The sequence below is a fragment of the Anastrepha ludens genome, chromosome 3 (genome assembly GCF_028408465.1).
Source record: "Anastrepha ludens isolate Willacy chromosome 3, idAnaLude1.1, whole genome shotgun sequence".
Lineage (NCBI taxonomy): Eukaryota > Metazoa > Arthropoda > Insecta > Diptera > Tephritidae > Anastrepha > Anastrepha ludens.
In genome coordinates, this window is record NC_071499.1 from 14,063,287 (window position 1) to 14,086,639 (window position 23,353).

Sequence of the window (23,353 nt, forward strand, 5' to 3'; positions counted from 1 at the left end):
CAGTGGAAAAAACTCAAGACATCCTGATGTCTCCGCCTACAACACCTAAATAATGATCCACTAATGCTCTCAGTCAAGGAGCACAACAAAATGCTCAGAAAACAGTTTCTACTCGAGTGCTACAGAAGTTTTCACTCCTGTAGACACCTGCTAGAACTTGAGCCGCCTCCCAGGCACGTCAGGAGGTATATCGCTTCAACTCTTTGGACGAGTTCCAGTACAAAATGATACGGCAACTACTGAACCGGACAGTGTTTAGACATGCACTAAATGACATTCATCGGGAATTTCTAAACTCCCGACCTCTAAATGCCGTAATCGGAGTACAACCACCACCCATAGCAGATGAAGAACTTCAGCTACCTCGAGAGCCTCGCGTAACTTTGCACATTTACGTTCTGGCTACTGTAGTAGACTAAACTCCTACCTATCCAGAATTGACTCAACATATGTCCAGCATGTGAAAGCACTCCGCATGATACTAACCACCTTTTCACATGCCCCAATCCTACTCACCTAACACCCCTCTTCCACTGGACCTAATTTGTCGAAACAGCAAGATTTCTGGGCTTACCGGTCGATGAGTCTGAAGAAGATGACCGGTAACTACATTGCACTGACAAGAACAACAACCAAATATTAGCCCAGGGAATAGGAGATTTTGGTTAGACGTGGCTGGTCTCCGTTCAAGGTATTTGACAGACGAGAACTTGGTGTCAATTCCTACTCGTTGTAACAGTTTTGGACCTATTTGTCACATTATAAAATATTTCCCTTAAATTGTTTAGGAATTTTGCTGAAGTGATGATTCTTGGCTGGATATGTGTTTGTGTGCATGTCTCGGCATCGAGGTATTTGGTGCCTATATTAACTCTCCCCTGGACACCTTTTTTAAAACCTTCGGTTGGACACCCTCGTCTGGCCATTTGTCGTCCTGTTCATGGATCCCTTTTGAAAGATGATATCCCTAAATCGCTGGAAAATTCAATTTTAAGAAGCTGCCTGGAAGCTCAAAGTCATTAACAATAATAGAAATATGTTAAATTCAGTCGAAAAAGCCAGTCCCGGATGCCCAACGGCGGGATAAATACGGTGTTTTTACTAGTTTCGTCCGGCAATTATATTGTTTTTGTTGTTAGTAGTAGCATAAACATTCCCCATGAATGTTTGTGGAATGCTTCTGCTAGGCCTTAGCCGGATATAAATCCGGGTCGTTCCGGTAAACTTGAACCGACTGTCGCCGAAACGATATATTGTCTCTTCCCCTCCAAGTGTAGTTAGCCAATGGACGTTGATGTATCTCTATGATTGGGTTATGTTATTGTTATTGTAGTATTCTTTTTTGATTTTTATTCATCTTATAACATCAAAGTCCTGTTAAGTGCAGTAAAGCTATCGGTGGCCGTCGTCGCCAATGTCATGTGACGATAGGCCCAATAAATTACCCATAGGGAGTTTTGTCCTTGGGCTAGGATCGCGACTTCTTGCGAGGGCACGGAGGGGCCATTATTGAAGATAAATTGGATAACGAAATCTTTACGCGTTTACGTATAATTTTGAAAGTATTCTACTTGAGAAAACCGGTCAGATTTCTCGGGTTACGTTACCGGAGCAATTTGATTAAGAACTGTGCATTTGCTGAATGTAAGACGCTCGTCCGAGTACTGAATGTTTGCAGTAACGCCGCTCAATGTTTATGTTATATAGAGAATTCATAGCGGCAGTATCTCAATCGATTTAAAATAGCTTTTCTACATAACTTGGTTTTTCGGAATATGAATATGATCATTGCTTAAATATTTTTTGTATGCTTGACCAACACTTTTCGATAAACATCACAAAATACTTGGAACCCCTAATCTGCTTGACCAATTTGTATTGGATTATTTAACAGCTATAATTGATTTTCGTATCAAATATTAACTTCCAATACATTAAATATGCAATTATTTACATAAATGAAATTTTTTATTTTGAAGATAAATTAGTAGGGGACTTTTTGTACACAAATCCGTTTATTTAGAGGTTCGACCAATTGGCAAATTGGCACTCCTATACAGTAATGTACTTTTTAATTGGAAAATAAGACGATATTTTAGCAGCTAAAACGTTATTAACCTGCATGTACGAAAACACGCTCGCGAATGTAAGTATATAACTACATCTTTTCATTCCAGTCTTTTTTTAATGACCATATTTCTGGAACTCCCATTCTCTGTTATCCAATGGGCACACCTGCCGAGTCTTCAACCAACGAGAGATGCAATGAAAATGAAAAGCGTGATTACAGACACCCCAAGCGACAGTGCACTCCTCGCTGGTGGCAGACGCTTGATTTGCTTGACATTCGATACACAAATCCATGATGTGGTTACGGCAAATGGCACAATTGTCAACGACAATATCTATAGAAGAAAAAGTTATGAATGTAGTACATTTTGAAATTTGTGCAAGGATTTCACTTCAAGGTTATGTTGCTATGAAGCGAGCGTCGCATGAAGTGCGCTTATTTGATTCACTTACCCCAAGCCCACAACGCGACAGCATTCCACTAAAAAAAATGCACAAATGTTTTTGTTTATTAATCTTAAAATAAATGTCCGAATCTTTTATACTTACTTTCTTTACATCGAAACGCTTCTTTTCACCCTTGCTGCTTGACGTTGGTACCTCGAAATCTTCCTCGTCGACTTCCATTGTATTTTGACCGGTCGTTTTGACGGCGAACTATTTATTTATTTAAAACAGGAAACTTTAATGTGAAATTGCACTTTCACAGTATAAACTGCAATTATTAAACAGTTTATAATATAAAACGAAATTCCAAATAATTTCAAGTTGTCAAATAATTTAAGACAATGAAATGTAAAATGTAAAATTTTGTACGAAGGATGACTGTTCGCTTAAGTTCAGTGATGCTCTCTCTTACTTAACGTTTGTTTGGGGGATTTTTTGCATAAAGCTTGGGATGGAAATTCCTTTTGCTTGATTAGAGTAGACATAAAAGTGATAAAAGCTTAGACGACAACACTATCAGATTATTATTTTCAAAAGAAATAGTAAGTGAATTGTACTTAATTGCCTTAATTTAAGTGATACTTTAGTATCAATACATATAAAACGTGGATTAGCACTACTGCTAGCAGTTGTAGGGGCCCCTGTACTTTGAAAAACGTACGGGCTTCTATTTCATCGCACTTTAAATGTTATAACTAAGTTCTCCCTAGTCTTTATTTAAAGCTGAACAGCTGAACAATAAAGCAATATTTCGAAATTTGGACGCTTTTACTTCTTAATGTGAACTTTAAATGAAATCTGAACGTAGTTATCGAGAATTTTATACACGTACCTTTGCGTAAGCAATATTTTATGTAATATGTAACACCCTGTGCAAAAGTGATATTTTTATTCGCGCGCTTGTATTTAGTTTTCGCGTAATCTGTTAGTGCTGTTACAAGACGGAAATTATTTTAAAGTGATAAATGATGGAAAAAGTGATTATATTTTATAACTGTGATCTTTTAAGTGAATCTCGTTAAATGTGATTGATATGAGACGGAAAAAAGTTGTGTGTAATTTCCTTTATGATTCTATCCGGGGGACAACAGGTGGGTGAGTGGTTTTAAAACATGAATGAACAAGTTGAAACTTGTAATTATGCCGGAACCGGAATATAAGTTCATACGCCATATAAGTTCTACGCTCGTACACAATAATTTGCATAACGTTTTTATATTCGTTTACCATTGAAACTTACAAGGAAGGGAAGGGAGTATAGAGCGGCATTCTTTTTGAGGGAATTTCAATTTATTTATTGAATGAATTTTAACTTGCGATAATTTGCCGGTAAGTAAAACACCTGTTTACAACCATATGCTCATACAATACTAAATGGAAAACTAAATTTGAAAATATGTATATGACAATGAAAAAATATTTACATACTTTTATATACATATGTACATATCCATATAAAATATACTATATATTTAGTGTATGGACCACTCTGTGCCATTTAATTTTGTGGAAGCGAAAGGGTATAACTTACAAAGTATCCTCCGGAAGCGACAATTCCATATAATACGTTTCCTCTACAGTCGCTTCTATAAAATTGACACAACCATACAAAATTCAACTCTGCTATGCAATAATAACAAAAACGCTCAAATGCACCTTTTATTGAACAAAGGGATTATTACAAAAATTAAAATAATTGCTACCAGATAACGCGTGCGTCAGCTCGATAATTTTATTTTGATGCCATAAAAATGGTTATCTAATTTAAATGTACTTTTGGACCGGCTCTTTTTTCCCAAAACCGATTTAATTTATTTTATTCACAACATTCACCGTCCGATTTAATACATCTATAAGCCATCCGTTTTTATAATGAATATTTTAGATAGTCGGCTGGGGCTGTTTAGATTTCTGGTATACGATTTTCAAAGACTTCAATATCTATGAGATGCCCTTTAACCATCAACAGTTTTTTTCCGAAAAGGTAAAAGTAATAGCCTTATAATACGTTCACATATAAGTAAATGATCTACTTTTTCGTGCTTAACTCCTAATCCGTAATTAAAAAGAGGGATTTCCCATACAAAATTTCTCTCCCAAAATCTGAGATTATAAAATAATCCTTCATATTAACCATACTTTTTGACATACAACCCTGAGTTTTCTGTGTAATAGATCATTATTTTTACGCGTGAAAAACGTCAAAGTAAAAACTAAATAAAATGGATATATAGATAGATAGACATAATTCTATTAAAAGTTTTGTTAGGTATTATTAAATAGCGTGTGTTTATAAACGTGTGTCCTCTTATTACTTGTTGCAAAATGCAATATCGAATTTCGAATGCGTATTGCTGCCATAATTTTTTGAAACTTCAGTAAAAGTCGTTTACGGATTTCCTGCAACTGTTTATTATTAGCAGCCAATTGCGCAATTAAATTTGCTATTTCTCCTCCTTGTCTTTTCCTCATATCACTAATTATTTATATTAAACAAAAAAAAAACATCGAAATATTCCACCAAAATAATTTCTATGAAGAAAAACCTTTCACAACAGTATTGACAGCTGATTGTCAATTTTGCAGGTAATCAGCCATATGTGAACGGGAAGATTAATTTTGTGGATTTATTGGTAATTAATGCATATGTGAACGTACTTTTAAACGTTAATATTATATTGAGCTGAAAAGCTGTCCCTTAAAAATTGGAAATTCTGCGCCGATGATTTTTTAATTTGCTGCACCCTTTGCAGAGTGTGCGTTTGCTCATGCTCCTACGCCGACTTCCCATATAACGGTAATTTTCAGAAAAAAAAAAAAAAACTGATAGCAATAAATTAAGCAAAACTATTCAAATTTGTTGAAAGTGATGAACCTCAAAAAAATAAATACCACAAAATAATAATTTTACTAATATAGTTTGATTTCAATTGGTGACAATATTCACAGAGAGGAAAAGGCATATGGGTCAGAGCATATTTCAATATCTCGAAAACTAAGCGAGATATCAAAAAATTTGACTCCCTCATTTCGTTTTCTTTTGTCGAGTTCTATAAGAATCCGCCATAAGATTGCGGCGCCACGGAAACAGCAGAACCCCAAAAGTACAAATAAAACTCGCAAGTGCTATAAGTTTATGCTTAACAATACCAAACTTTTCGATAAAAATATCGAATTACAGCTCAACACAAGTAGTTCTTTCAAGACGCAAAATATAAAAGGCAACCCTCACACGCCCCTATAAAGATAATATGGGTGCCAGAGGGGTAAGGAGAACGTTTTCACGTGGGCGCATTACATTTGATTGGGCTTAAACCGAGAAAGCCCATGGTAGGTAGGTAGGCAGGTAGGGTGGTTGTCGTAAGACACACTTAGACCTTCGGCAGGTCCATTGTGATACCACTGGAGCTTATCCTTACTCTACGTGTTCCCTTTCAAACCATCCGGTTGCTTTAATAAACGAGCAGAGCTTCGTTAGTTTTAGATGGGCTATATCCGCTACATCGGTTAGAAATGCTGTATCGAGGGTGCGCAGCCTTCTCCTAGCTAGGCTTTCACACTCACATAAAAGGTGTCTGACTGTTTCCTCTTCTTCTGTATTTAGACAGCTTCTACAGAAATCGAAGTAAGGGAGTCCTAACCTTCTAGCGTGGCTGCCTATTACACAATGACCTGTTAATACATCTATCATTTTTCTTATAGATTCCCTGTTAAATCTTAGCAAGATCTTCGATCGACCGCTGTTCCAGTTCGGCCATGTCTATCTGCTTAGTTCGCATGTTGTGAGGTTTTGCCAGATTGTATTTACCTTTTTGATGGTTTCCCTGTCTATAAGTAATTTACAAGTGGCTATAGGCATGGGTATCAGCGCCTTATCCGGTTCGAGATCGAGCGTTGTACCGGCTCTTGCAAGTTCATCCGCCTTACAATTTCCTGGAATGTCCCTGTGGCCTGGTACCCAGATAAGGTGCAGCTTGTAGCACTTAGATACGTCATCTAGTAGTTTAAAACATTCTAGAACTCTTTTTGACGAGTGCGTTTTTGATTACAGCGCTTTTATTGCTGCTTGACTGTCCGAGTAAATGAAGACTTCATTTGTGGATAATACTCTTGTTTTTATTTCTTTAAGCCCCTATATTATGGCAGTGACTTCCGCCTGAAATACACTGCAATGATCAGGTAAGCGAAATGATTGGCATACTCCGAGTTTGTCGGAGTAGACCCCTCCACCTACTTTGTTATCCAGTTTTGAGCCATCTGTGTAGATGTTTAAGTCATTTATCTTAACAATGAGCCCGTTATCCCATTCTTCTTTGGAAGGAAATACTGTGACGAAGGATTTATTAAAATTGATGTCCTTGGTCCTACAGAAATCCGTTGTGTTGGGAATGCAGGGGAATTGTTCTAAAATTGAGGAGTGTCCTCTTTGGTTCGTTCTGAGTAGGCCGATTTCTCTTAGTCTGAGAGTTGCTTTGGCAGCTGTTTGCTTACCGTACTGCTCTATTGGTAAAATGTTAAGCATGATATTTAGTGCATCTGTGGGTGTGGTTCTGAGGGCCCCGCAGATGCAAAGACTGGCCATTCTTTGTACGTGTGCCATGGTTCTTTTAATGTACAATTTATCTAAAGCTGGCCACCATACTAATATGCCGTATGTTAGGATAGGTCTGACAATTGCCAGTATACGATAGATGGGGAGAGACCCCAACTTAGTCCTATCAGCTGTTTACAAGAGTATAGTGCTATTGTCGCCCTTTTTACTCTATCTTCGACATTTGCCTTCCATGTTAGCTTTCGGTCTAGTATTAGACCTAAGTAGCGGGCCTCATCACTAAATGACAGTGCCGTTCCACCTAGAGTCGGAGGAGTTATATTTGGTATTTTGTGTTTCCTGGTAAATAGGATTAGTTCAGTTTTATTGGGGTTGACGCTTAGCCCATTTGCTTTTGACCAGTTTTCAACCATATTTAGTAAATCCTGCATTACTTCTATGAGTATATTGGGGAATTTCCCCCTTACTACCATTGCAACATCGTCCGCATATGCTACTACGTGTTGTCCTCTCCCCTCTAGGCTCTTTAGCAATGAGTTTAGTGCCAACATCCATAGGAGAGGGGACATCACGCCGCCTTGAGGTGTTCCTCTGCTAACTTTTTTCTTGATCTCTGAGGCCCCTAGGGATGCGATCACAAATCTGCTCAAGAGCATGTTTTTGATGAACTCAACCAGAGCGCCAGAGATCCCGAAATCCGTCAGTGCCTTTATTATGGTATCCGGTAGGATGTTGTTGAATGCGCCCTCGATATCTAGGAAGGCTATCAGTGTGAATTCTTTATTATACATTGACTTCTCGATTTCTGTAACAAGTGAGTTAAGTGCTGTTTCAGTTGATTGAGAAAGCCCATACAAACATAAGAAAGTGATCATAGATTTTCACTTTTGAACTTGATGTTTCTTTATTTCATTTATTATTTTCATTATTAATTATTTTAATTAATTTTGAAAGGTTGGCTTGGAAGGGAACTTCAACGATACAGATACCACACGGAGTTTTATATATATAATTGGCACTTACAACCTTTTTAGGTATATGATGTTGTTCCCCAAATGGAGGAATCTAAAGTTTTTAAGTTGTCTTCGAACGGCAGATATTTTTTATGCGGAGGGTTTTCATGGAATAAATACACTCGAGTGGCGACCACTATTAGAAAAAACTTTTTCTTTCATTTTGGTGTTTCATGCACATAGGTTTGAACTTACGCAGTTCCGAATGGTAGTCACCCACCAATTCATTCGGCTATGGCGGCCGCTGAGTTTTGCGCCACACAAAATTTTAAAACACCACACAGCTCTCATCTCAAAATTTAATATAAATTAATTTTTTTGCTATTTTGTTATTTTTCAAATGATTAGCGAATACTTACAATTAATTACACAGAATTTTTTTCGATTACATTACAAAAAAAAATTAACTAAAATAAAACACAAACTGGCGTCTGGTTTGAATATCTAGAGTTTAAATTGTTTTAAGATTCGTGTGTTACCCTTCGAGTAAGCAGAGAGGCGAAATATAATGTAAGATCCTAAATTAATATGGTAATAATTTAATTTGTAGCCTCTTTAACTTCATTGAGGAAATAAAACTGCATACAAACGAGCAGTTGCCTCTTTTATTCAAGACTCCCTCAAAGCTGAGGAAAAAAAATAAATAATTGGCGCCTACACTTCTGTTGGGTGTTTGGTCGAACTCCTCCTCCTATTTGTGGTGTGCGTCTTGATGTTTGAAGGGGTTATATACAGCTAGAATTTTCAAAAAATCGATTTTTTATATATTTTTTTCTTAATATACATACATATATTTAAGAACACATACAGAAAATTTAATATCGTTCCGGTGAATATTTTCGAAGTTACACGCAAATTTGAAAAGGCGTTTCAAAGTGCTTGAAAGTGAAATATATTTTTTGGTAATTAATCGAAGATTTTCTCTTACCGATAAATATTTTTTTTATAAACAATTTAAGGCCGAAATTTTGGTTGAAAATTGATGTTTTTTTGAGAAACCGCCAATTTGTCAAAAAAAATTATTTTGCTTATTCCTTCGATTAATTACTGAATTTGACAATACTTTAACGAAATCTGTTTGGTTTTTTAATTTCAGAGGATCCAGTTCAGAAATATAGTGACCACGACAAAACGTGTTTTTTGAGAGGAGCTCCCGGGGAAATATTTTTACTAATACTAAGTCTTAAAATACAGCTAAAAGATAACATAAGACGTGTACAAATTTTTCGAACGGTACATATTTTTTATGAGGAGCTTTTTCATGGCAGAAATATACTCGGAGCTTTGCCATTGCCTGCCGAGGACTGCAACAGCCACTTTTGAAAAGGGTCTTAAAAACACTGTTTGTAAATAAGATAAATTCAAGCCTTTATCTAAAGGAGAGCGATTTTATTTTTAATTCGGTAGAATTGCAGTATAATTTGAACATTTAATACTTTTTATTAGAAAAGATCTATACATTTCGAAACATTTTTAGTTTACATAAAATCTACCAACTTAAGCTTCGAATACAAATTTGTAAATAAAAATACTGTATTAAGCAACAAATGGGCGATTGTCTATAACACTAAAGTATAATACAATACATATTTTGATTAATGGTAAAACATAAATATATAAATATTATGAACTAATAGCTGTGGTCAGAAGCACAAACCGCTCAAGCCTACTTATGCAAGAGTGGAGTTACAATACTATACACGTAAGGACGATCTTTTGCCCATAGTTTCAGTTGTAAGGATATTTTATGTCAAAATTCCATTGCGTGAACAACGGAGTAATCCACAGCGCATTCAAATAATCATTATGGATATTTTCTTTACCGATGGGTCCTCTCGGTTCTCGAGCCGGATGGTACTTAAACGATAGTAATAAGTATCATTACGCTATGGGAGGAATGGCAACTAATTTCCGAACTGAAATTTTTGTCATTCTGAGAGTAGCAGAATGGATAATTGAGAGGAGGTGGAGCGGGAAACGGATTGCAGTCTTTAGTGACAGTTAGACTGCACTGAAGGCCCTGGAGAACGCAAAGTAAACCTGAAAGATTCTTCAAGAATGTAAGATTAATTCTGTTGCTAGGGCACAAACTTATTAGGGTTCCCGGACATCGCGGTGTTCAAGGAAATGAAACTACCGATGAGTTGGCCAACTGCGGATTAGCGGTTACCAGCCAATAATCAGTTCTGCAGGAATCATGAATTGGATCAGCGATTCCAGTCTAGAACGCTGCAGAACTGCAAAGTGTTTTGTGACAAGCCCATACACGAAAACTATCGAACTATCTTCTAAAACTCGAAGAAAAGACATTCGGTTGATGGTGGGTATTATCACAGAACACAACCCGTGGGGTCAGCATAGCACCACCATTTGAATCATTGTTTACCCAATTTGTCTGCTTTGCTTAGAGGAGGCGGATATCGGGGAGCAATTTCTCTGTGAGTGTCCAGCCATTTCCAGAGCAAGGCTACGAGTTCCTTCTCTCAAATTGGCGCATATTTTCAGATTAAACAGAGAATCTGAAATATTCTCACTGGACTAGCCTCTATCTCTGTTCTCTGTCTCTGTCTCTATTCTATCATTTCTCTTTCTCCCTGCCAGTTCTCTTCTTTCCTCCTTGGCTATCAACCCTTTTACTTTCCAAAGCTTCGATTACAATGAGCTTCATAGCCCGAGGGTTTTAAGAGTTACCAGTCTTTCCGTGCTTCTTCTCCCAAGCATGTTTTCGAATGAGACGATTTTTGCTTGTGACCACAGTTAACATTTAAGATTAGTAGTTTTGCTAAGGCGAACCTTTTTTCGTATTGGTGAATATGTTGTAGAATAACAACAAAAATCTGAAGATGTTCAATGTGCCTTTGCTTTGTAAGTGATTTTCCACACTTCAAAAAGACAAATCGTCGAGTGGAAACGATAAAATATCGCCAGCGGCATGGAGATATGTGTAATAATAGTCCATCCCCAGACACCAAAGAACACAAGATTCGTTTCGCGAAAGGCAGCGCGTCCTTTGATTAGAGTATTGATGAACCAAATTGCAATATTGGCTACCAGCAGAAATGTGACGATTTCGCGACCAGGCTTACGACGTGCTTGCTTGGAGCCTTTACAGCGGCGATGGCTGGCATGCAATATAAACATGGTCTGCAACGAGGTCTCCACCAAACCAAGGCCCTCAGCAACTATGCCTTTGGGTTAAAAGATGAGTGTGTATTAGAAAATGAATTCCGTAGAACTGGAAAGCAATTTTAGTTGCATGCATACATACCTTCGATCCGATCCGGCACCGTGTCCCATTTAGAGAAGTAACTGCCCAATATGCTGAACATGCCGTAGAGGTAAACCCCTGTTTGCGCCACAATCAGCAAATGATTATCCAGCTCCATTGAATGATGATCGTCGCTAGAGTTTTGCACGTATTTCAAATCACGTATCAAAATCATACCTAAAAAAATTGTTGACGTATGCTTAGCCGTTTCTCTGTACTCTTAAAATGCATGACATCCATACCTGCAATTATCGCCGCGGTGCAAATGAAGTACGTAATCGTTTCCCAAACGGTGACCTCCTGCGTGGCAGTCATTTCGTAGCCGGGTTGTGTGTACAACACAAAATACATAATCATTGCTATGATCGTCATTACGATCATCAGTATGCCGAAGAAGAGGCCCTTGTGTGATTGCGAACAATCGACAGAGAAATGATGTGCTGGCTTTTGATGTGCCGGCTTGACGGAGTTCTTGCGTGATCGATCGATATCTGTAATGGAGCGCACCGTCTTCCACATCTCGTACAGTATTACGGCACAGATGAGCGAGTATTCGATGGTGCAAGGGAATAGGAATGGTGCCACCTCTTGCACCAAAGCTCCCATTATGTTGGTGCGCGTACAGCCAACAGTCACGTGTGCTGTGGTATTGCTTAGCGCATTTTGTATGGTCGTTGAAATGTTCATATTCATGCTGTCCGTGGTGTGATGCGTAATTTGTAGAGATTCATTGACGGCACTCCAATCGACACCGCCATGTGGACCGGAAGTGAATATGGGATCACTTACTTCGTCGTGTTGACCTATATGATAGATTTCGTGTTTAGTCTCCTCCACCAGCACATACAACCACTCGCACAGATTCGTTGCAACCATATGCATGAGGCCAAAACGGCAGGTGACTTTATGTCGTGCCATATCCAAGTATGTTGTGTTGAGAAAAATAAATTGTATTTGTATGATGGCGAGTAGCATGCGACAAATTGGCGTTATGGCGATGAAGATATCAGCACAACCCGGCTTGCCGTTCAATTCGAAGTACTGACCGAACTCTAGGCCCGAGTAAACCATGGTGCCAATGGCGAACGAGATGGCGCCAACACGTAGATAAAAACTGCCGAAATGTGTGACTTTGTGTTTCAAGTGCACATTGTTGTTTTGCTCATCTGGAAATAGTAGAGGATAAAATACAAAAATAAATCATAAAAAATTACTGCGTTTTTGATAGAAAATTAATAATTTAAGTACCCTTTTAAAGACAATTCTAACAATTAATTAATTAATCTGGCAGATTATCATACAGATGAGCTGGCAGGAAGGGGACTGAATTGGCCTCAGAGACCTCCTACCCGGGCACTGGCATACCCCTGACATTTTTTAAAGGGGAACTGCAGAAATTATTTCTCAGGAAAGCGCAAAAAAGATGGAGCTTCATTCCTTCATGTGCTATTTCGGAAACCCTTTGGCCCCAGTACAATATACGAAGGACTCAGAACGTTCTTTGGACTCCTCGCCATTCAATTTCCAAACTTGTAGCTGTGTTAACCGGTTACTGGACGAGCGGCACACACGCGGAAAAGCTAGTGTTACCATTTAACTCCCATTGCAGAAGCTGTGGGGACCTTTCCGAGAAGGAGACTGTTGAGCACTTTCTCTGTAAATGTCCGGGTTTGGCAGCTAGACGATTAAGATCACTGAGTGCTCGTTTCTTCGACGGCTTAGGGCAGTGAGCCAACCTAAATCCCATCAACCTTCTCCGTTACATCAAAAGCTCTGGCTGGCTGTAGATATCTCCCAGTTGGAGGTCTCATAATGGTATCAAAACGGCGCTTTAGTGCCACTTGAGTAGTGCCAGCTTCAACCATTTCACTTACCTACCTACCCACCTATCATGCAGACACTTAGGTTCTTCTTCTTCTTGATTGTCGCGATAACGGCTTACACGATTTTGGACGGGTTTAACAAAGCGCGCCAGTTGTTTATTTCTCGTGCTAACCGGCACCAGATCTACACACGAAGTGAAACCAAGTCCTTTTCCACCTGATATTTCCGACGCAGAGTAGACCTTCCTCCTCCTCTGCTAGCACCAGCTGGTACCGCATAGAATACAGTATAACCCAGCCAACAAAGCCGCTAGATCTTTATTCGCTTCACTATGTCCAAGTCGTCGAAAAGCTCATGCAGCGCATTATTCCACCCGCCTGCGATATTCGCCATCGCCAACGTGCGAAGATCCATAAGTCTTCCGCAGAAAATTGGACAATGGTTCCATATGTAGAAGTTTATGCAAGTGGAGGAAATCACTGATTGCCAATCACTTGTGAGTGGCCTGGTACCTGCATATGGTACAGGCAGCTCACAACTACCGGGCTTAGTGTCCCAAGTATCCTCTGGGTAGCTTTCGAACACCCGTCCGAGAGCGAGCTAATGTGAGAAGGCGAAGCAAATCAGGATAGCTGGTTGGGGACCCGCCACGTAAAAATCCCGCTCAATGAAAACACAAATGAAGCCTCGGAAGGTTAGGTTAAAATTGTTGCTTAGGAGTGGGCCCATTCGGACAAAGAAATCAAATACATTATTTGTGCTTCTATTGCAAAGGAAGTAAGGTGGAGGAAACCGATAGGACGAAAGGAGAGTGAGAAGGGGGTGGGGTGAAGGACGAGGTTAAGTATTTGTGGGTTACTCTTGAAATCTGAGACTATCTCAGTAAAATAATTTTAGATTATAAAGATACTTTTTTCCGTACAACTCTAGGATTTCTGTGTTATCGATAATTATTATAACGAATGTAAGGAAGCAGCACGAGGTCTTAAGTGAAATTGTAGTGTGACAATCTTCACGAGACTTTCGATACCCTATTTATTAAAAAAACAATGGTTGAAAAGCACGGGAGCTTCATAGGCTTACATTTTTGCAGCACATCATATTTAGGCACTGAAGGCAAATGGTTCGCGATTTTTTTATTACCTACGTCCAATTGTCTTAATTGCGTAATCGTTCCAGCAAGTGTCCAATGTGTCATTCAGTTCAATTTTTACTGGCGTCTGTCTTAATGTTGTTCCAAAGCCGACGCCGAACGGCAGTTAGTGTTTTTTTATGAGGAGCTTTTTCAAGGCAGAACTTAATAAGAAGCTCTCAAAATCAAAACTTAGAGGGAAGTGTACGGTGGCAAATTTTATTGTGCACCCAACATGTGAAATTTCGAGGGGCATGTGGTTTGAGCAATTTTTTGTGGGACTATTTGAAGACATTGGAAGCCAACATAAATTGCATCAAATGCTCGAATAGAAGCTGGATTACTAATAATTTACTCATCGCATTAGTACTCATTTTTCACTATTATTTAATGTAATAAAACTATCAACGAATTAAAAAATCTCATATCCCTAACAACAGCATTTTTATTCCAATTTATAGTCCTAAACGAAAACACACTTTATGTTCGGCTTTCTTCCTCCTCTCCCACTGAGACTTAAGTAATTTGACTCTAACTATCTAAGACCTCTTGTAAAGCTCAGCTTAAAACGAACCGGTACTACAGCATTCAGATTCCTCAAAATATTAAGTATTCTCAAATTTTTTTTTTCAAAAATTTACTTACGAAAGCTTTTTAACGCATTGAAGAGCGTCCGATTCCGGAGAGTTGTTGAATAAAGGAAAGCCACAAAAAGTATGCTTCCCGCATACAGGTAAACATAGAATCCTTGGTAAACAAAGGTGGGTATTTGATGTGAGATCACTTCTGTGATGGGCAAGCAGACACCCATCAAGACTAGAATTTTGCAATAAAAAGCCGAGAGTGCCGAGCTCAAATTATCACTGCAAAACAGAAAAAAAAACAAGATACGTAGAGTCACAGAAACAAGTATAAAGTGGAATGTGTCGTACGAAGGTAAAGGCAATGATACAGCAATCGGTAGATATGGCAGAATAGATTTGGTACTCTAAGAAAAGGTAACTGCATTGGAAGAAAAGAAATTTAAAAATCTGTTTGTTAAGGCCGACTAAGTTTGAAGTAATTTTAGTCGCTTATTTCAAACTGGGGCTCTCTTAATTCAAGGGGTTATATACAGTTAGAATTTTCAAAAAATCGATTTTTTTTCTTATAATGAAAAGGCGTTTCAGAGTGCTCAAGTACTCGAAAACGGCTAAACGAATTATTCTCAAAATGTAACAAGAGCTTTTTAAATATATTTCTTAATAATTAATGGAAGATGTTTTCTCACCCTTAAATATATATTTTTTATAAACAATTTAAGGACGAAATTTTGGTCAAAAATCGATTTTTTTTTGAGAAACCGCCATTTTGTTAAAACAAATTTTGTTTGCTTATTCCTTCGATTATTTACTAGATTTAACAATACTTTAACGAAATCTGTCCGGTTTTTGAATTTCAGAGGATCCAGTTCAGAGATATAGTGATCACCGCAAAACGTCTTTTTTTGAGAGGAGCTCCCGGAGATCAGCTGTAGCTCCTTGTCAAACAAATTATTTTACTTATTCCTTCGATCAATTACTAGATTTAACATTACTTTAATACAATAAAAATACATTTAAAAGATGACATAATATGTGTACAAGTTTTTAGATCAATAAATTAAAAGGTTTCCTCAGAAAAAATTCTGGAAAAGTCGCTTTTTTTCGTCTTTCTAACTGTATATTACCCTTAAGGCAGACTAAGTTTGAAGTAATTTTAATAGCTTATTTCCAAGTGGGCCTCTCATAATTCAAATCAGCTAGATTTTGTACCAAATTTGCACGTGATCAATTCATTTCGCTTACCGACTGCTGTACTGCGCTCCCATTCTTCGACAACTTTTTCACTCATTCATGCAATTCTATACTTACTTTCCCCTGCGACGATTTTTCTCTTTCGACTGCTTCGCAGCAAAGTGACGATCCTCTCCATCGCCATGAGTGTTGATGGTGACCATAGAACAGGCGGCGGTATCCGCAAGTGACCGACTGCAGCGCGCATGCAAACCGTGAGAGCACCGCGAATGCATGAAGAAATCATGTCAGCAATGAAAGTAAAGTGAAAATTAAGAGAAACTAATTAGAAGGTCATCAAAAAAATATGTGATTGTATTTAAGGAGCAAATGAGAATAATAACAAAAACATGCCGCACATGCTTGAACCTGTACCCAAAAGGACTCTTCGATCCGTTGACATCCTTCTTGCCGCGAAACAGCGCCGATGGCCGACGCGCCAATATATCCTGCAGCAGTAAAGATGGTCGACGTGACACTTGCAAGGTTTGCACGCTCGTGCTGTTACTACTCAACATTGTTGTGCCATTGTAGGGTTTCTCGTTCTTTTCATTTTTCTCACTACTGCCATTGCTCGATTGCGTAATTGTGGGCAGCAAAACTTGTCGCGCATTGCCCGTGCTAACCAACTCCAGATTTGTTTGCGAACGCACTAGCGGCGAGATGGGATGTGCCATGATGGGCACGTTATGGTAGCCGCACTGATCGCAGGGTGTACGCGCAATGCGTTTCGCATGCACCGATTGTTTGTAAGATGGCGTAAGACAGTCTATGCCCGCAGTTGTATCAGGGGTACTGTCTGGTGGGGTGAATTGGAGTCTCGGTATGGAAGCTGACCTCGGCTTCGTGTCGATTGTCTTGTAAAAATAATCGGAGTTGTTGGACGATTGGTTTTTGCTACACGTGAAACAGGAAAGAAAATTGAGTTGAGAGCGGAGGATTGAGTGAAAATGCGCTCAGTGAAAGTGTGGTGTGTGCCTGTGCTAGGCGCGTGTGGTTTGAGTTTGTGATATGACGAATAGATTGAACGGCGTAAAATGTATGTATGTATGTATGTATGTTTTTTGTGGATAGAGGAAAGTGGAAACTTTGGTTAGTGGTTGAATAAGAAAACACAAAAAAAAGAGCGAAAAGAAAAAATGCTTCAAGAGTGTACATTTTTCATACAAATTGTGAAAATACTAAATTACGTAATTAATTTTTTTAAATTAAGGCTCTCTCTCGCCTTATTTGAAATGGTGTTTCTTAAAAAACGTGTAAAACGGAAACGAAAAAATATTTTTTATTTTTCTTTTGAGTATTTTATTTCTTGATCCATTATTAAAGTAAAAAAAGGGCCAAAAACGGGGTTTTCTTCTTTTTTTGAACGTTTATTTTTTTTCAAATTTTTTTTTCTTTTAACGATCGTAGCTCCCACGACAAAACATTCATACTAAACGAGAACATTTTTGTTTTTTTTTGGATTTTAGACATCTGTGAGTCCCGGAATACGTGTCGCCAGCGGCACAATTCTTTTTGGAAGACCTTTTTTTGAAGGTTGACAACTTTTTGAACGAAACTCGTTGGATGGTTGGTTGGTTTAAGTGGTGATTTTTCCAGAATCCAACTAGCGCTTCCGCACCATTTTTTTCCACATCGTCGTTACCAACTTTTTTACCAGTTATTTACAGAATGACTATATCTAGTCTGTGCGGTTCAGAAACCTTATCAGGTTGTTGACATTTAAGCGGTTTGCCCAGGGTTAACATTCTGTCCTTCCATAGGGCAGGGCATTCGCAGAGGAAATGGAAGATTGTTTCCTTTTCTCCGGTTGTTGGCAACTGTGACAGTAAGTGTTGTGAGGGATGCCCATTTTGGCTGCTTGTTCCCCCACAGACCAAAAGCCAGTTATGACTGCCGTTGGTCTCCAGGCGTCCCGTTGTTTCATGCTTATTAATGCCGACGATTGCTTGAGGTTGTAGGTGGGCCATAACGTTCTGCTAATTTTGCATTTCATCTGGTCTTTCCACCTACAATCCGCGATTCGGAGGTATTTTTGGGAAATTGTACTCTTGACTGCACCTAATGGTGTGAGTACCGATTCTGCAAGAGCGTTATTCATGGCAGATCCCCTTCTTGCCAGTTCATCTGCTTTTTCTTTCCCTTCAATGCTCCGATGTCCCGAGACCCAGATTAAGTCAACTTTATGGTATTCGCTCAAGGTGGTAAGGCTAGTCCTGCTTTGTACCACCGCTGTAGAGGTTGTTGTAGCCGAACCCAGTGCCTGGATTGCAGCTTGGCTATCCGAGAGAATAGTGATATTGCCCATAAAAGCTTCTCCAATTGCCAGTACTTCCGCCTGCAAGCACAGATTTTCCAATTTTAAGTCTATGAGAATATATGCCAGCTCCAACACCACAATCCATTTTACTGCCATCTGTATAGACTGTAGTGTCGAGATTTATTAGTGAGAGTCCCTTATTCCATTCTTTCCTGGATGAAAAGAGAGTGGCGAAATTCCTACTGAATGTTACCGTCGGGACGATGTAGTTAGTCCTTTACGAGGTATACTAGGTTTGTCACAGTAATAGTCTGGCATGGCCATGAGTTTTTTCCTTCCAGCGACCCGCTTCGTTTAACCTAAATGCACTCATTGTTGCCATTTTCTTGATATGTAGATCTACCGGAATAACTTGTGTCAGTGCGTTAAGGGCCTCCCTAGGACATGGTCTGATTGCACCGACTGTTATTGCACAGGCTGATCTTTGTATTCTGCCAAGTAATTTCATGTTGTATTCTCTCTCCAGAGCTTACGAAACTCGTATGACCAAAAAAAAAAAATTTTTTTTTTAACAATGGATCAAAAAATAAAATACTCAAAACAAAAATAAAAAATCGTTTTTCGTTTTCGTTTTACATGCTTTTAAAGAAACACCCAAAAAACTTCATTTCAAATGAGGCGAGGGCTTCATTAATTAAGTTTTAAAAGGAAAATTGAATTTTTAAATTAAATTAAAATTAATTGTTTTAATAAAAAGTTTTTAAATGTACATTTATATTTAAACTCCTACAAAGTAATTTTTTTTTTTTTTTTACTTTTTATCCACCACTTAAACCCCACAACCGATGGGTCTAAAATGTAAATTCAAACTGGCAATGAAAAGTGCGCATATTGCGCAAGGGTCAAGGAATTGTAAAAAAAGTATGTAATTAAAGACCTTCATACATTTCGCTGTTTTGGCTTCAAATCTGTTTGCAGCTTAATTATCTAGCGCCCAAACTGATAACAAGATTGATGATGTTCCGTCAACAGAGGCGTGATTGATTTCATCAAAATCAAATTCAAATTATGTTCAAATTTATATACCAAGTCAAATTTAATGTATGTACATATCTACATACAATTACGTAACACACATACATATACATACATGCATACTGCTGTGGATGTTCTATGCGGAAATCTGTCTAGGGGAGCAAATTGTCGTAGGTGGCAAAAATCCGCGCGTTATTCCAGTTAAATAACTGGAACTATTAATTACACTGGTGGCCACCGTAGTCGAATGGGTTGGTGCGTGACTATCACGATGGGTAGTTCCCAGTTTCGAAACCCCGAGCATGAAACACACAAATGATAGAAAGAGTTTTATCTGTAGCGGTCGGCCCTCGGTAGACAATGACAAACCTGCGAGTGTATTTCTGCCATGAAAAAGTTCCCCATGAAAAACCATCTGCCATTCGGTGGCGTCATAACACATGGGCTGAAAAGTCCCTGCCCTAACACTTACATAGATTTCACTAGTTTTATTGCATCCATCTATTTTGCAGTTAGTACTAACTTCAGAAAGATAGCTGTTATAATTTCATGATATCCTATTCGTTAGTTCATTTAACCATATTTAAACGAAATAAACCAATATTTTAAGACGTGGATCGATTAATTTACTCCGAAATCAAAACAATCGCCATCTGAGTGTACAAAAACTGCTGAACCTCGTCCAAAGCTCCCGAAAGCACAACGATCGGCTGGAAAGGTTATGGCCTCGGTATTTTGGGATGTGTGTAATATTCATCGACTATCTTGAGAAGGGAAATACCAGCAACAGTGATTATTATATGGGGCTATTGGAGCGTTTGAAGGTCGAAATTTCGAAGAATCGTCCGCATACGACAAAGAAAAAATTTTGTTTTATCAAGACCACGCACCGTGTCACAACCAAAACAATGGCAAACTACATGAATTGATCTTCAAATTGCTTCCCACATCCACCGAATTCGCCAGATGTGGCTCCAAGCGACTACAGAGCTAATTTTGAACAAAAAAGAGTCGTATCTTTGGTAGGCCCGAGTCTTTGCAGCCAAAGTGTTACATGTTTCGTTACTACGTATTTATTGGTGTGCAACTAAGTACTCGCTGTTTTTTTTTATGAAAATACAACTTTATTCAGAAAAAATGGTTACAAGTGAATTGAAATGATTACATTGAAAGTACTGCCCATCGATGGCTACTACTTTTTCCCATCTTTCTGGTAGAGCTGGTATACTGTTCATCTTCTGAGGCTATCCACTAGAGCATGTGCCATCGGTCGGAACAGGTGATAATCGGGCGACGCAATATCTGGAGAATATGGCGGGTGGGGTAGGGGGTAGGATTTCCCATTTCAGTATTTCCAGGTAGGTTTAAACGAGTTTGGCAATGTGAAGCCAAGCGTTGCCATGCTGTAGAATCACTTTTTCATGCCTCTCCGCGTATTGCAGCCACTTCTCGCGCAGTGCTCGGCTCAATCGCATCAATTGAAGTCGATACCGATCCCCAGTGAAGGCTTTGCTTGGTTTTAACAGTTCATAATAAATAACACCAACTTGGCCCCACCAAAGACATAGCATAACCTTTGCAGTGTGAATATTCGGCCGAGGCGACGCCGTAGACGCATGACCGGGCAGTCCAGATGACTTTCTTTTTTTTTAGATTGCTGTAATGAATCCATTTTTCATCACCCGTCACTATGCGATGAAGAAAACCTCTTCTTGCGTTTGACAGGGATCCTCATTGAGCAATGCCTCAAGCAATGCCACCAGCTTGGATCGTGCGAGGAAGTAAATAGCGACTTCAAAGTGTAAGGTTCCGTAAAATCGGAAGCAAAACGACGAATGAAGAAAAGTATAGAATACGATTTACGATTACAAAATTTAAATGACTAAGAAACTGAAAAGTGAAGTCGAAGGTTACTCCTAAAACAGTAATTTCATTAAGAGAATTTAGACGCGAGTTCTTTATAAAATATGAGGTAGAGATTAAATGCTTTGACTTAGGAAATGGCCTGTCTCCAGGTCACAACTGTCTCCTCCTTTTTTAAGCATTGCTGGATATATTCCGTCAGGTCCAGGGGACTTAAAGTTCTCAAAGGAAGACAAGGAAAACCTTAGCGATTCTTTGGTCACTATCCGACTAGCAATATACCAGCTGTACCTAGAGGTTCCACCGTTGCTACCGTTATTGTTCATGCCACTCTCTAGAGTTCATGCCACTCTTCAGAGAAAGTTCTACTACCCGGAAAATGACAAATCGTATTAGTTTTGAGATTAATATTGAGTGGCTTATTTTATCGAAAGCCTTGGAAAAATTCGTATAAACCGCATCAGCTTGGGGACTATTATTGAAAGCGACGTACAAAAATCTGACAAATTTGTAAGATTAGTGACAGTTGACCTACTAGCCACAAAACCATGCTGATTACTAGATATATTAAATATTCAATACTTTTTATGAAGAACTGACCGAAAAATATACAGGAAAGATATACAAAATGTTCTGTCAGGCCACACTGTCAGTCATAGGGTTAAAACGCCAAGTTCGCAATGCTTGCTTGCTTTGCCTTTGTATTGGTGATAATGGAGGCAAAATCACTCACGCAGAATTTATCTTTTGTACATAAATGTTTGAAGTCGAGCGTGAATTATCTGAGAGGTGGGAAAAAGATAAATATTTTTACAATTTATTAGTAAATCGTATTGATTTGACCATAAAAGGGTAACAACAAATAGAATCTGAACAAACCATTTTATGCGCTTTCGATTTGCCAATCACTTAGCGACTTGCGAATAAAATAACAGGTCGCTTGTTGCAGCAGTTGAAATTGGCCGCACTGAATTATTTCTTTGGCAGTTGGCAAAGAAAGGAATTGTGAAGAAAGGCGAAGCGAGCACGAAGAAAGGGCAAAACTAAAAAAATGCAACACTATCAAGGAAAAAAAAAAAATTATAAAAAATCGACGTGAGTTTTTAGCAATTTCAAATTTAGATCTTTATTGTGTAGGGTGTTTTTTTTCTGCTTGGTTTGATAGCTGAGCATGGCGAACGGTGTTGAAATTTCTGTTCAGTAAGGTTTGGGGTAATTTCTCCACTTCTGTGGAACTTGACCGTCAATAATCTCATATGCCATAGGATAATTTCATATGCCGATGATATTGTAATAGCAATCTCTGGCAAACACCTTCCAACACTGTATGATCTTCAACAAAGAGCTCTTAACAAACTATCACTATGGTGCAAAAGTCGAAGACTAGAAGTAAATCCGAAAAAAACGGAACTGATACTGTTCAGCAGCATAAAACACCTGCTCTTCAACAAATACTTTTAGGGGGAAAGCCCCGTAAGGTAACAGAGAGAGCTAAATATCTAGGACTTGTACTGGATAGGAAGCTAAATTGGGGGCTCACAGTCAAAGCTACGACGTCGCTATACTCCTGCGGAAGGCTCATTGGGGAAAAATGGGGTTCGAAACCCAGAACGATACGCTGGTTGTACACAGCTGTAATTAGACTAATTCTCTACTACGGTATTGCAATATGGTGGAATGCCCTTGAGAAGAGCGTGAACATTAAAAGGGTTGACCAGATCCAAAGACTTGCATCTGTTCTTATAACCTGAGCAATGTGAACCACACCATCGAAAACACTATATGCGATATTAAACTTCCTTCCGGTATACCTGCAGGCAAAGTCAATTGGGCGCCGTGCGGCAATAAGGCTGAGTAGTTTAACCGTTTACGACCCTCCTACGCTCAAGGGAAGCGTGGGAACGGGACGATGTAAGCCAGGGCGAGTCCATCCATGTATACAGAGATGGCTCAAAGCTCGAGGACAGGGTGGACGGAGGTGTATATTCCGAGCATCTGGGATCTCCTTCAGTTTTCGGCTTCCCGACTACTGTAGTGTCTTTCAGGCTGAAATGCTGCCAATAATGAAAGCCGTG

The 23,353-nt window shown here is 38.8% G+C and overlaps 2 protein-coding genes across 4 annotated transcripts in view; both read right to left on the reverse strand.

Annotated features, from left to right (window-relative positions):
- Positions 1–1,939: 1,939 nt before the first annotated feature.
- Positions 1,940–2,889, reverse strand: LOC128856272 (RING-box protein 1A). The gene is made up of 3 exons (XM_054091566.1): positions 2,620–2,889; positions 2,524–2,551; positions 1,940–2,405 (listed from the first exon to the last, which is right to left on the reverse strand). Exons 1-3 carry the CDS (start codon positions 2,695–2,697, stop codon positions 2,185–2,187), a joined length of 327 nt encoding a protein of 108 aa, XP_053947541.1. The 5' UTR covers positions 2,698–2,889; the 3' UTR covers positions 1,940–2,184.
- Positions 2,890–9,618: 6,729 nt separating this feature from the next.
- Positions 9,619–23,353, reverse strand: part of LOC128857047 (proton channel OtopLc) — a 36,804-nt gene continuing 23,069 nt past the window's right edge. For 2 of the 3 annotated variants that reach the window (XM_054092583.1, XM_054092584.1), the window contains exons 2-7: positions 16,496–17,017; positions 16,199–16,315; positions 14,952–15,169; positions 11,593–12,516; positions 11,351–11,527; positions 9,619–11,270 (exon numbers count right to left, since the gene is read on the reverse strand). In XM_054092583.1, coding sequence (XP_053948558.1) covers positions 10,930–11,270; positions 11,351–11,527; positions 11,593–12,516; positions 14,952–15,169; positions 16,199–16,315; positions 16,496–17,017 — 2,299 coding nt within the window. In that variant the 3' untranslated portion in view covers positions 9,619–10,929. The remainder of the gene's footprint in view (positions 11,271–11,350; positions 11,528–11,592; positions 12,517–14,951; positions 15,170–16,198; positions 16,316–16,495; positions 17,018–23,353) is intronic. The other variant, XM_054092586.1, reaches the window with a different exon arrangement.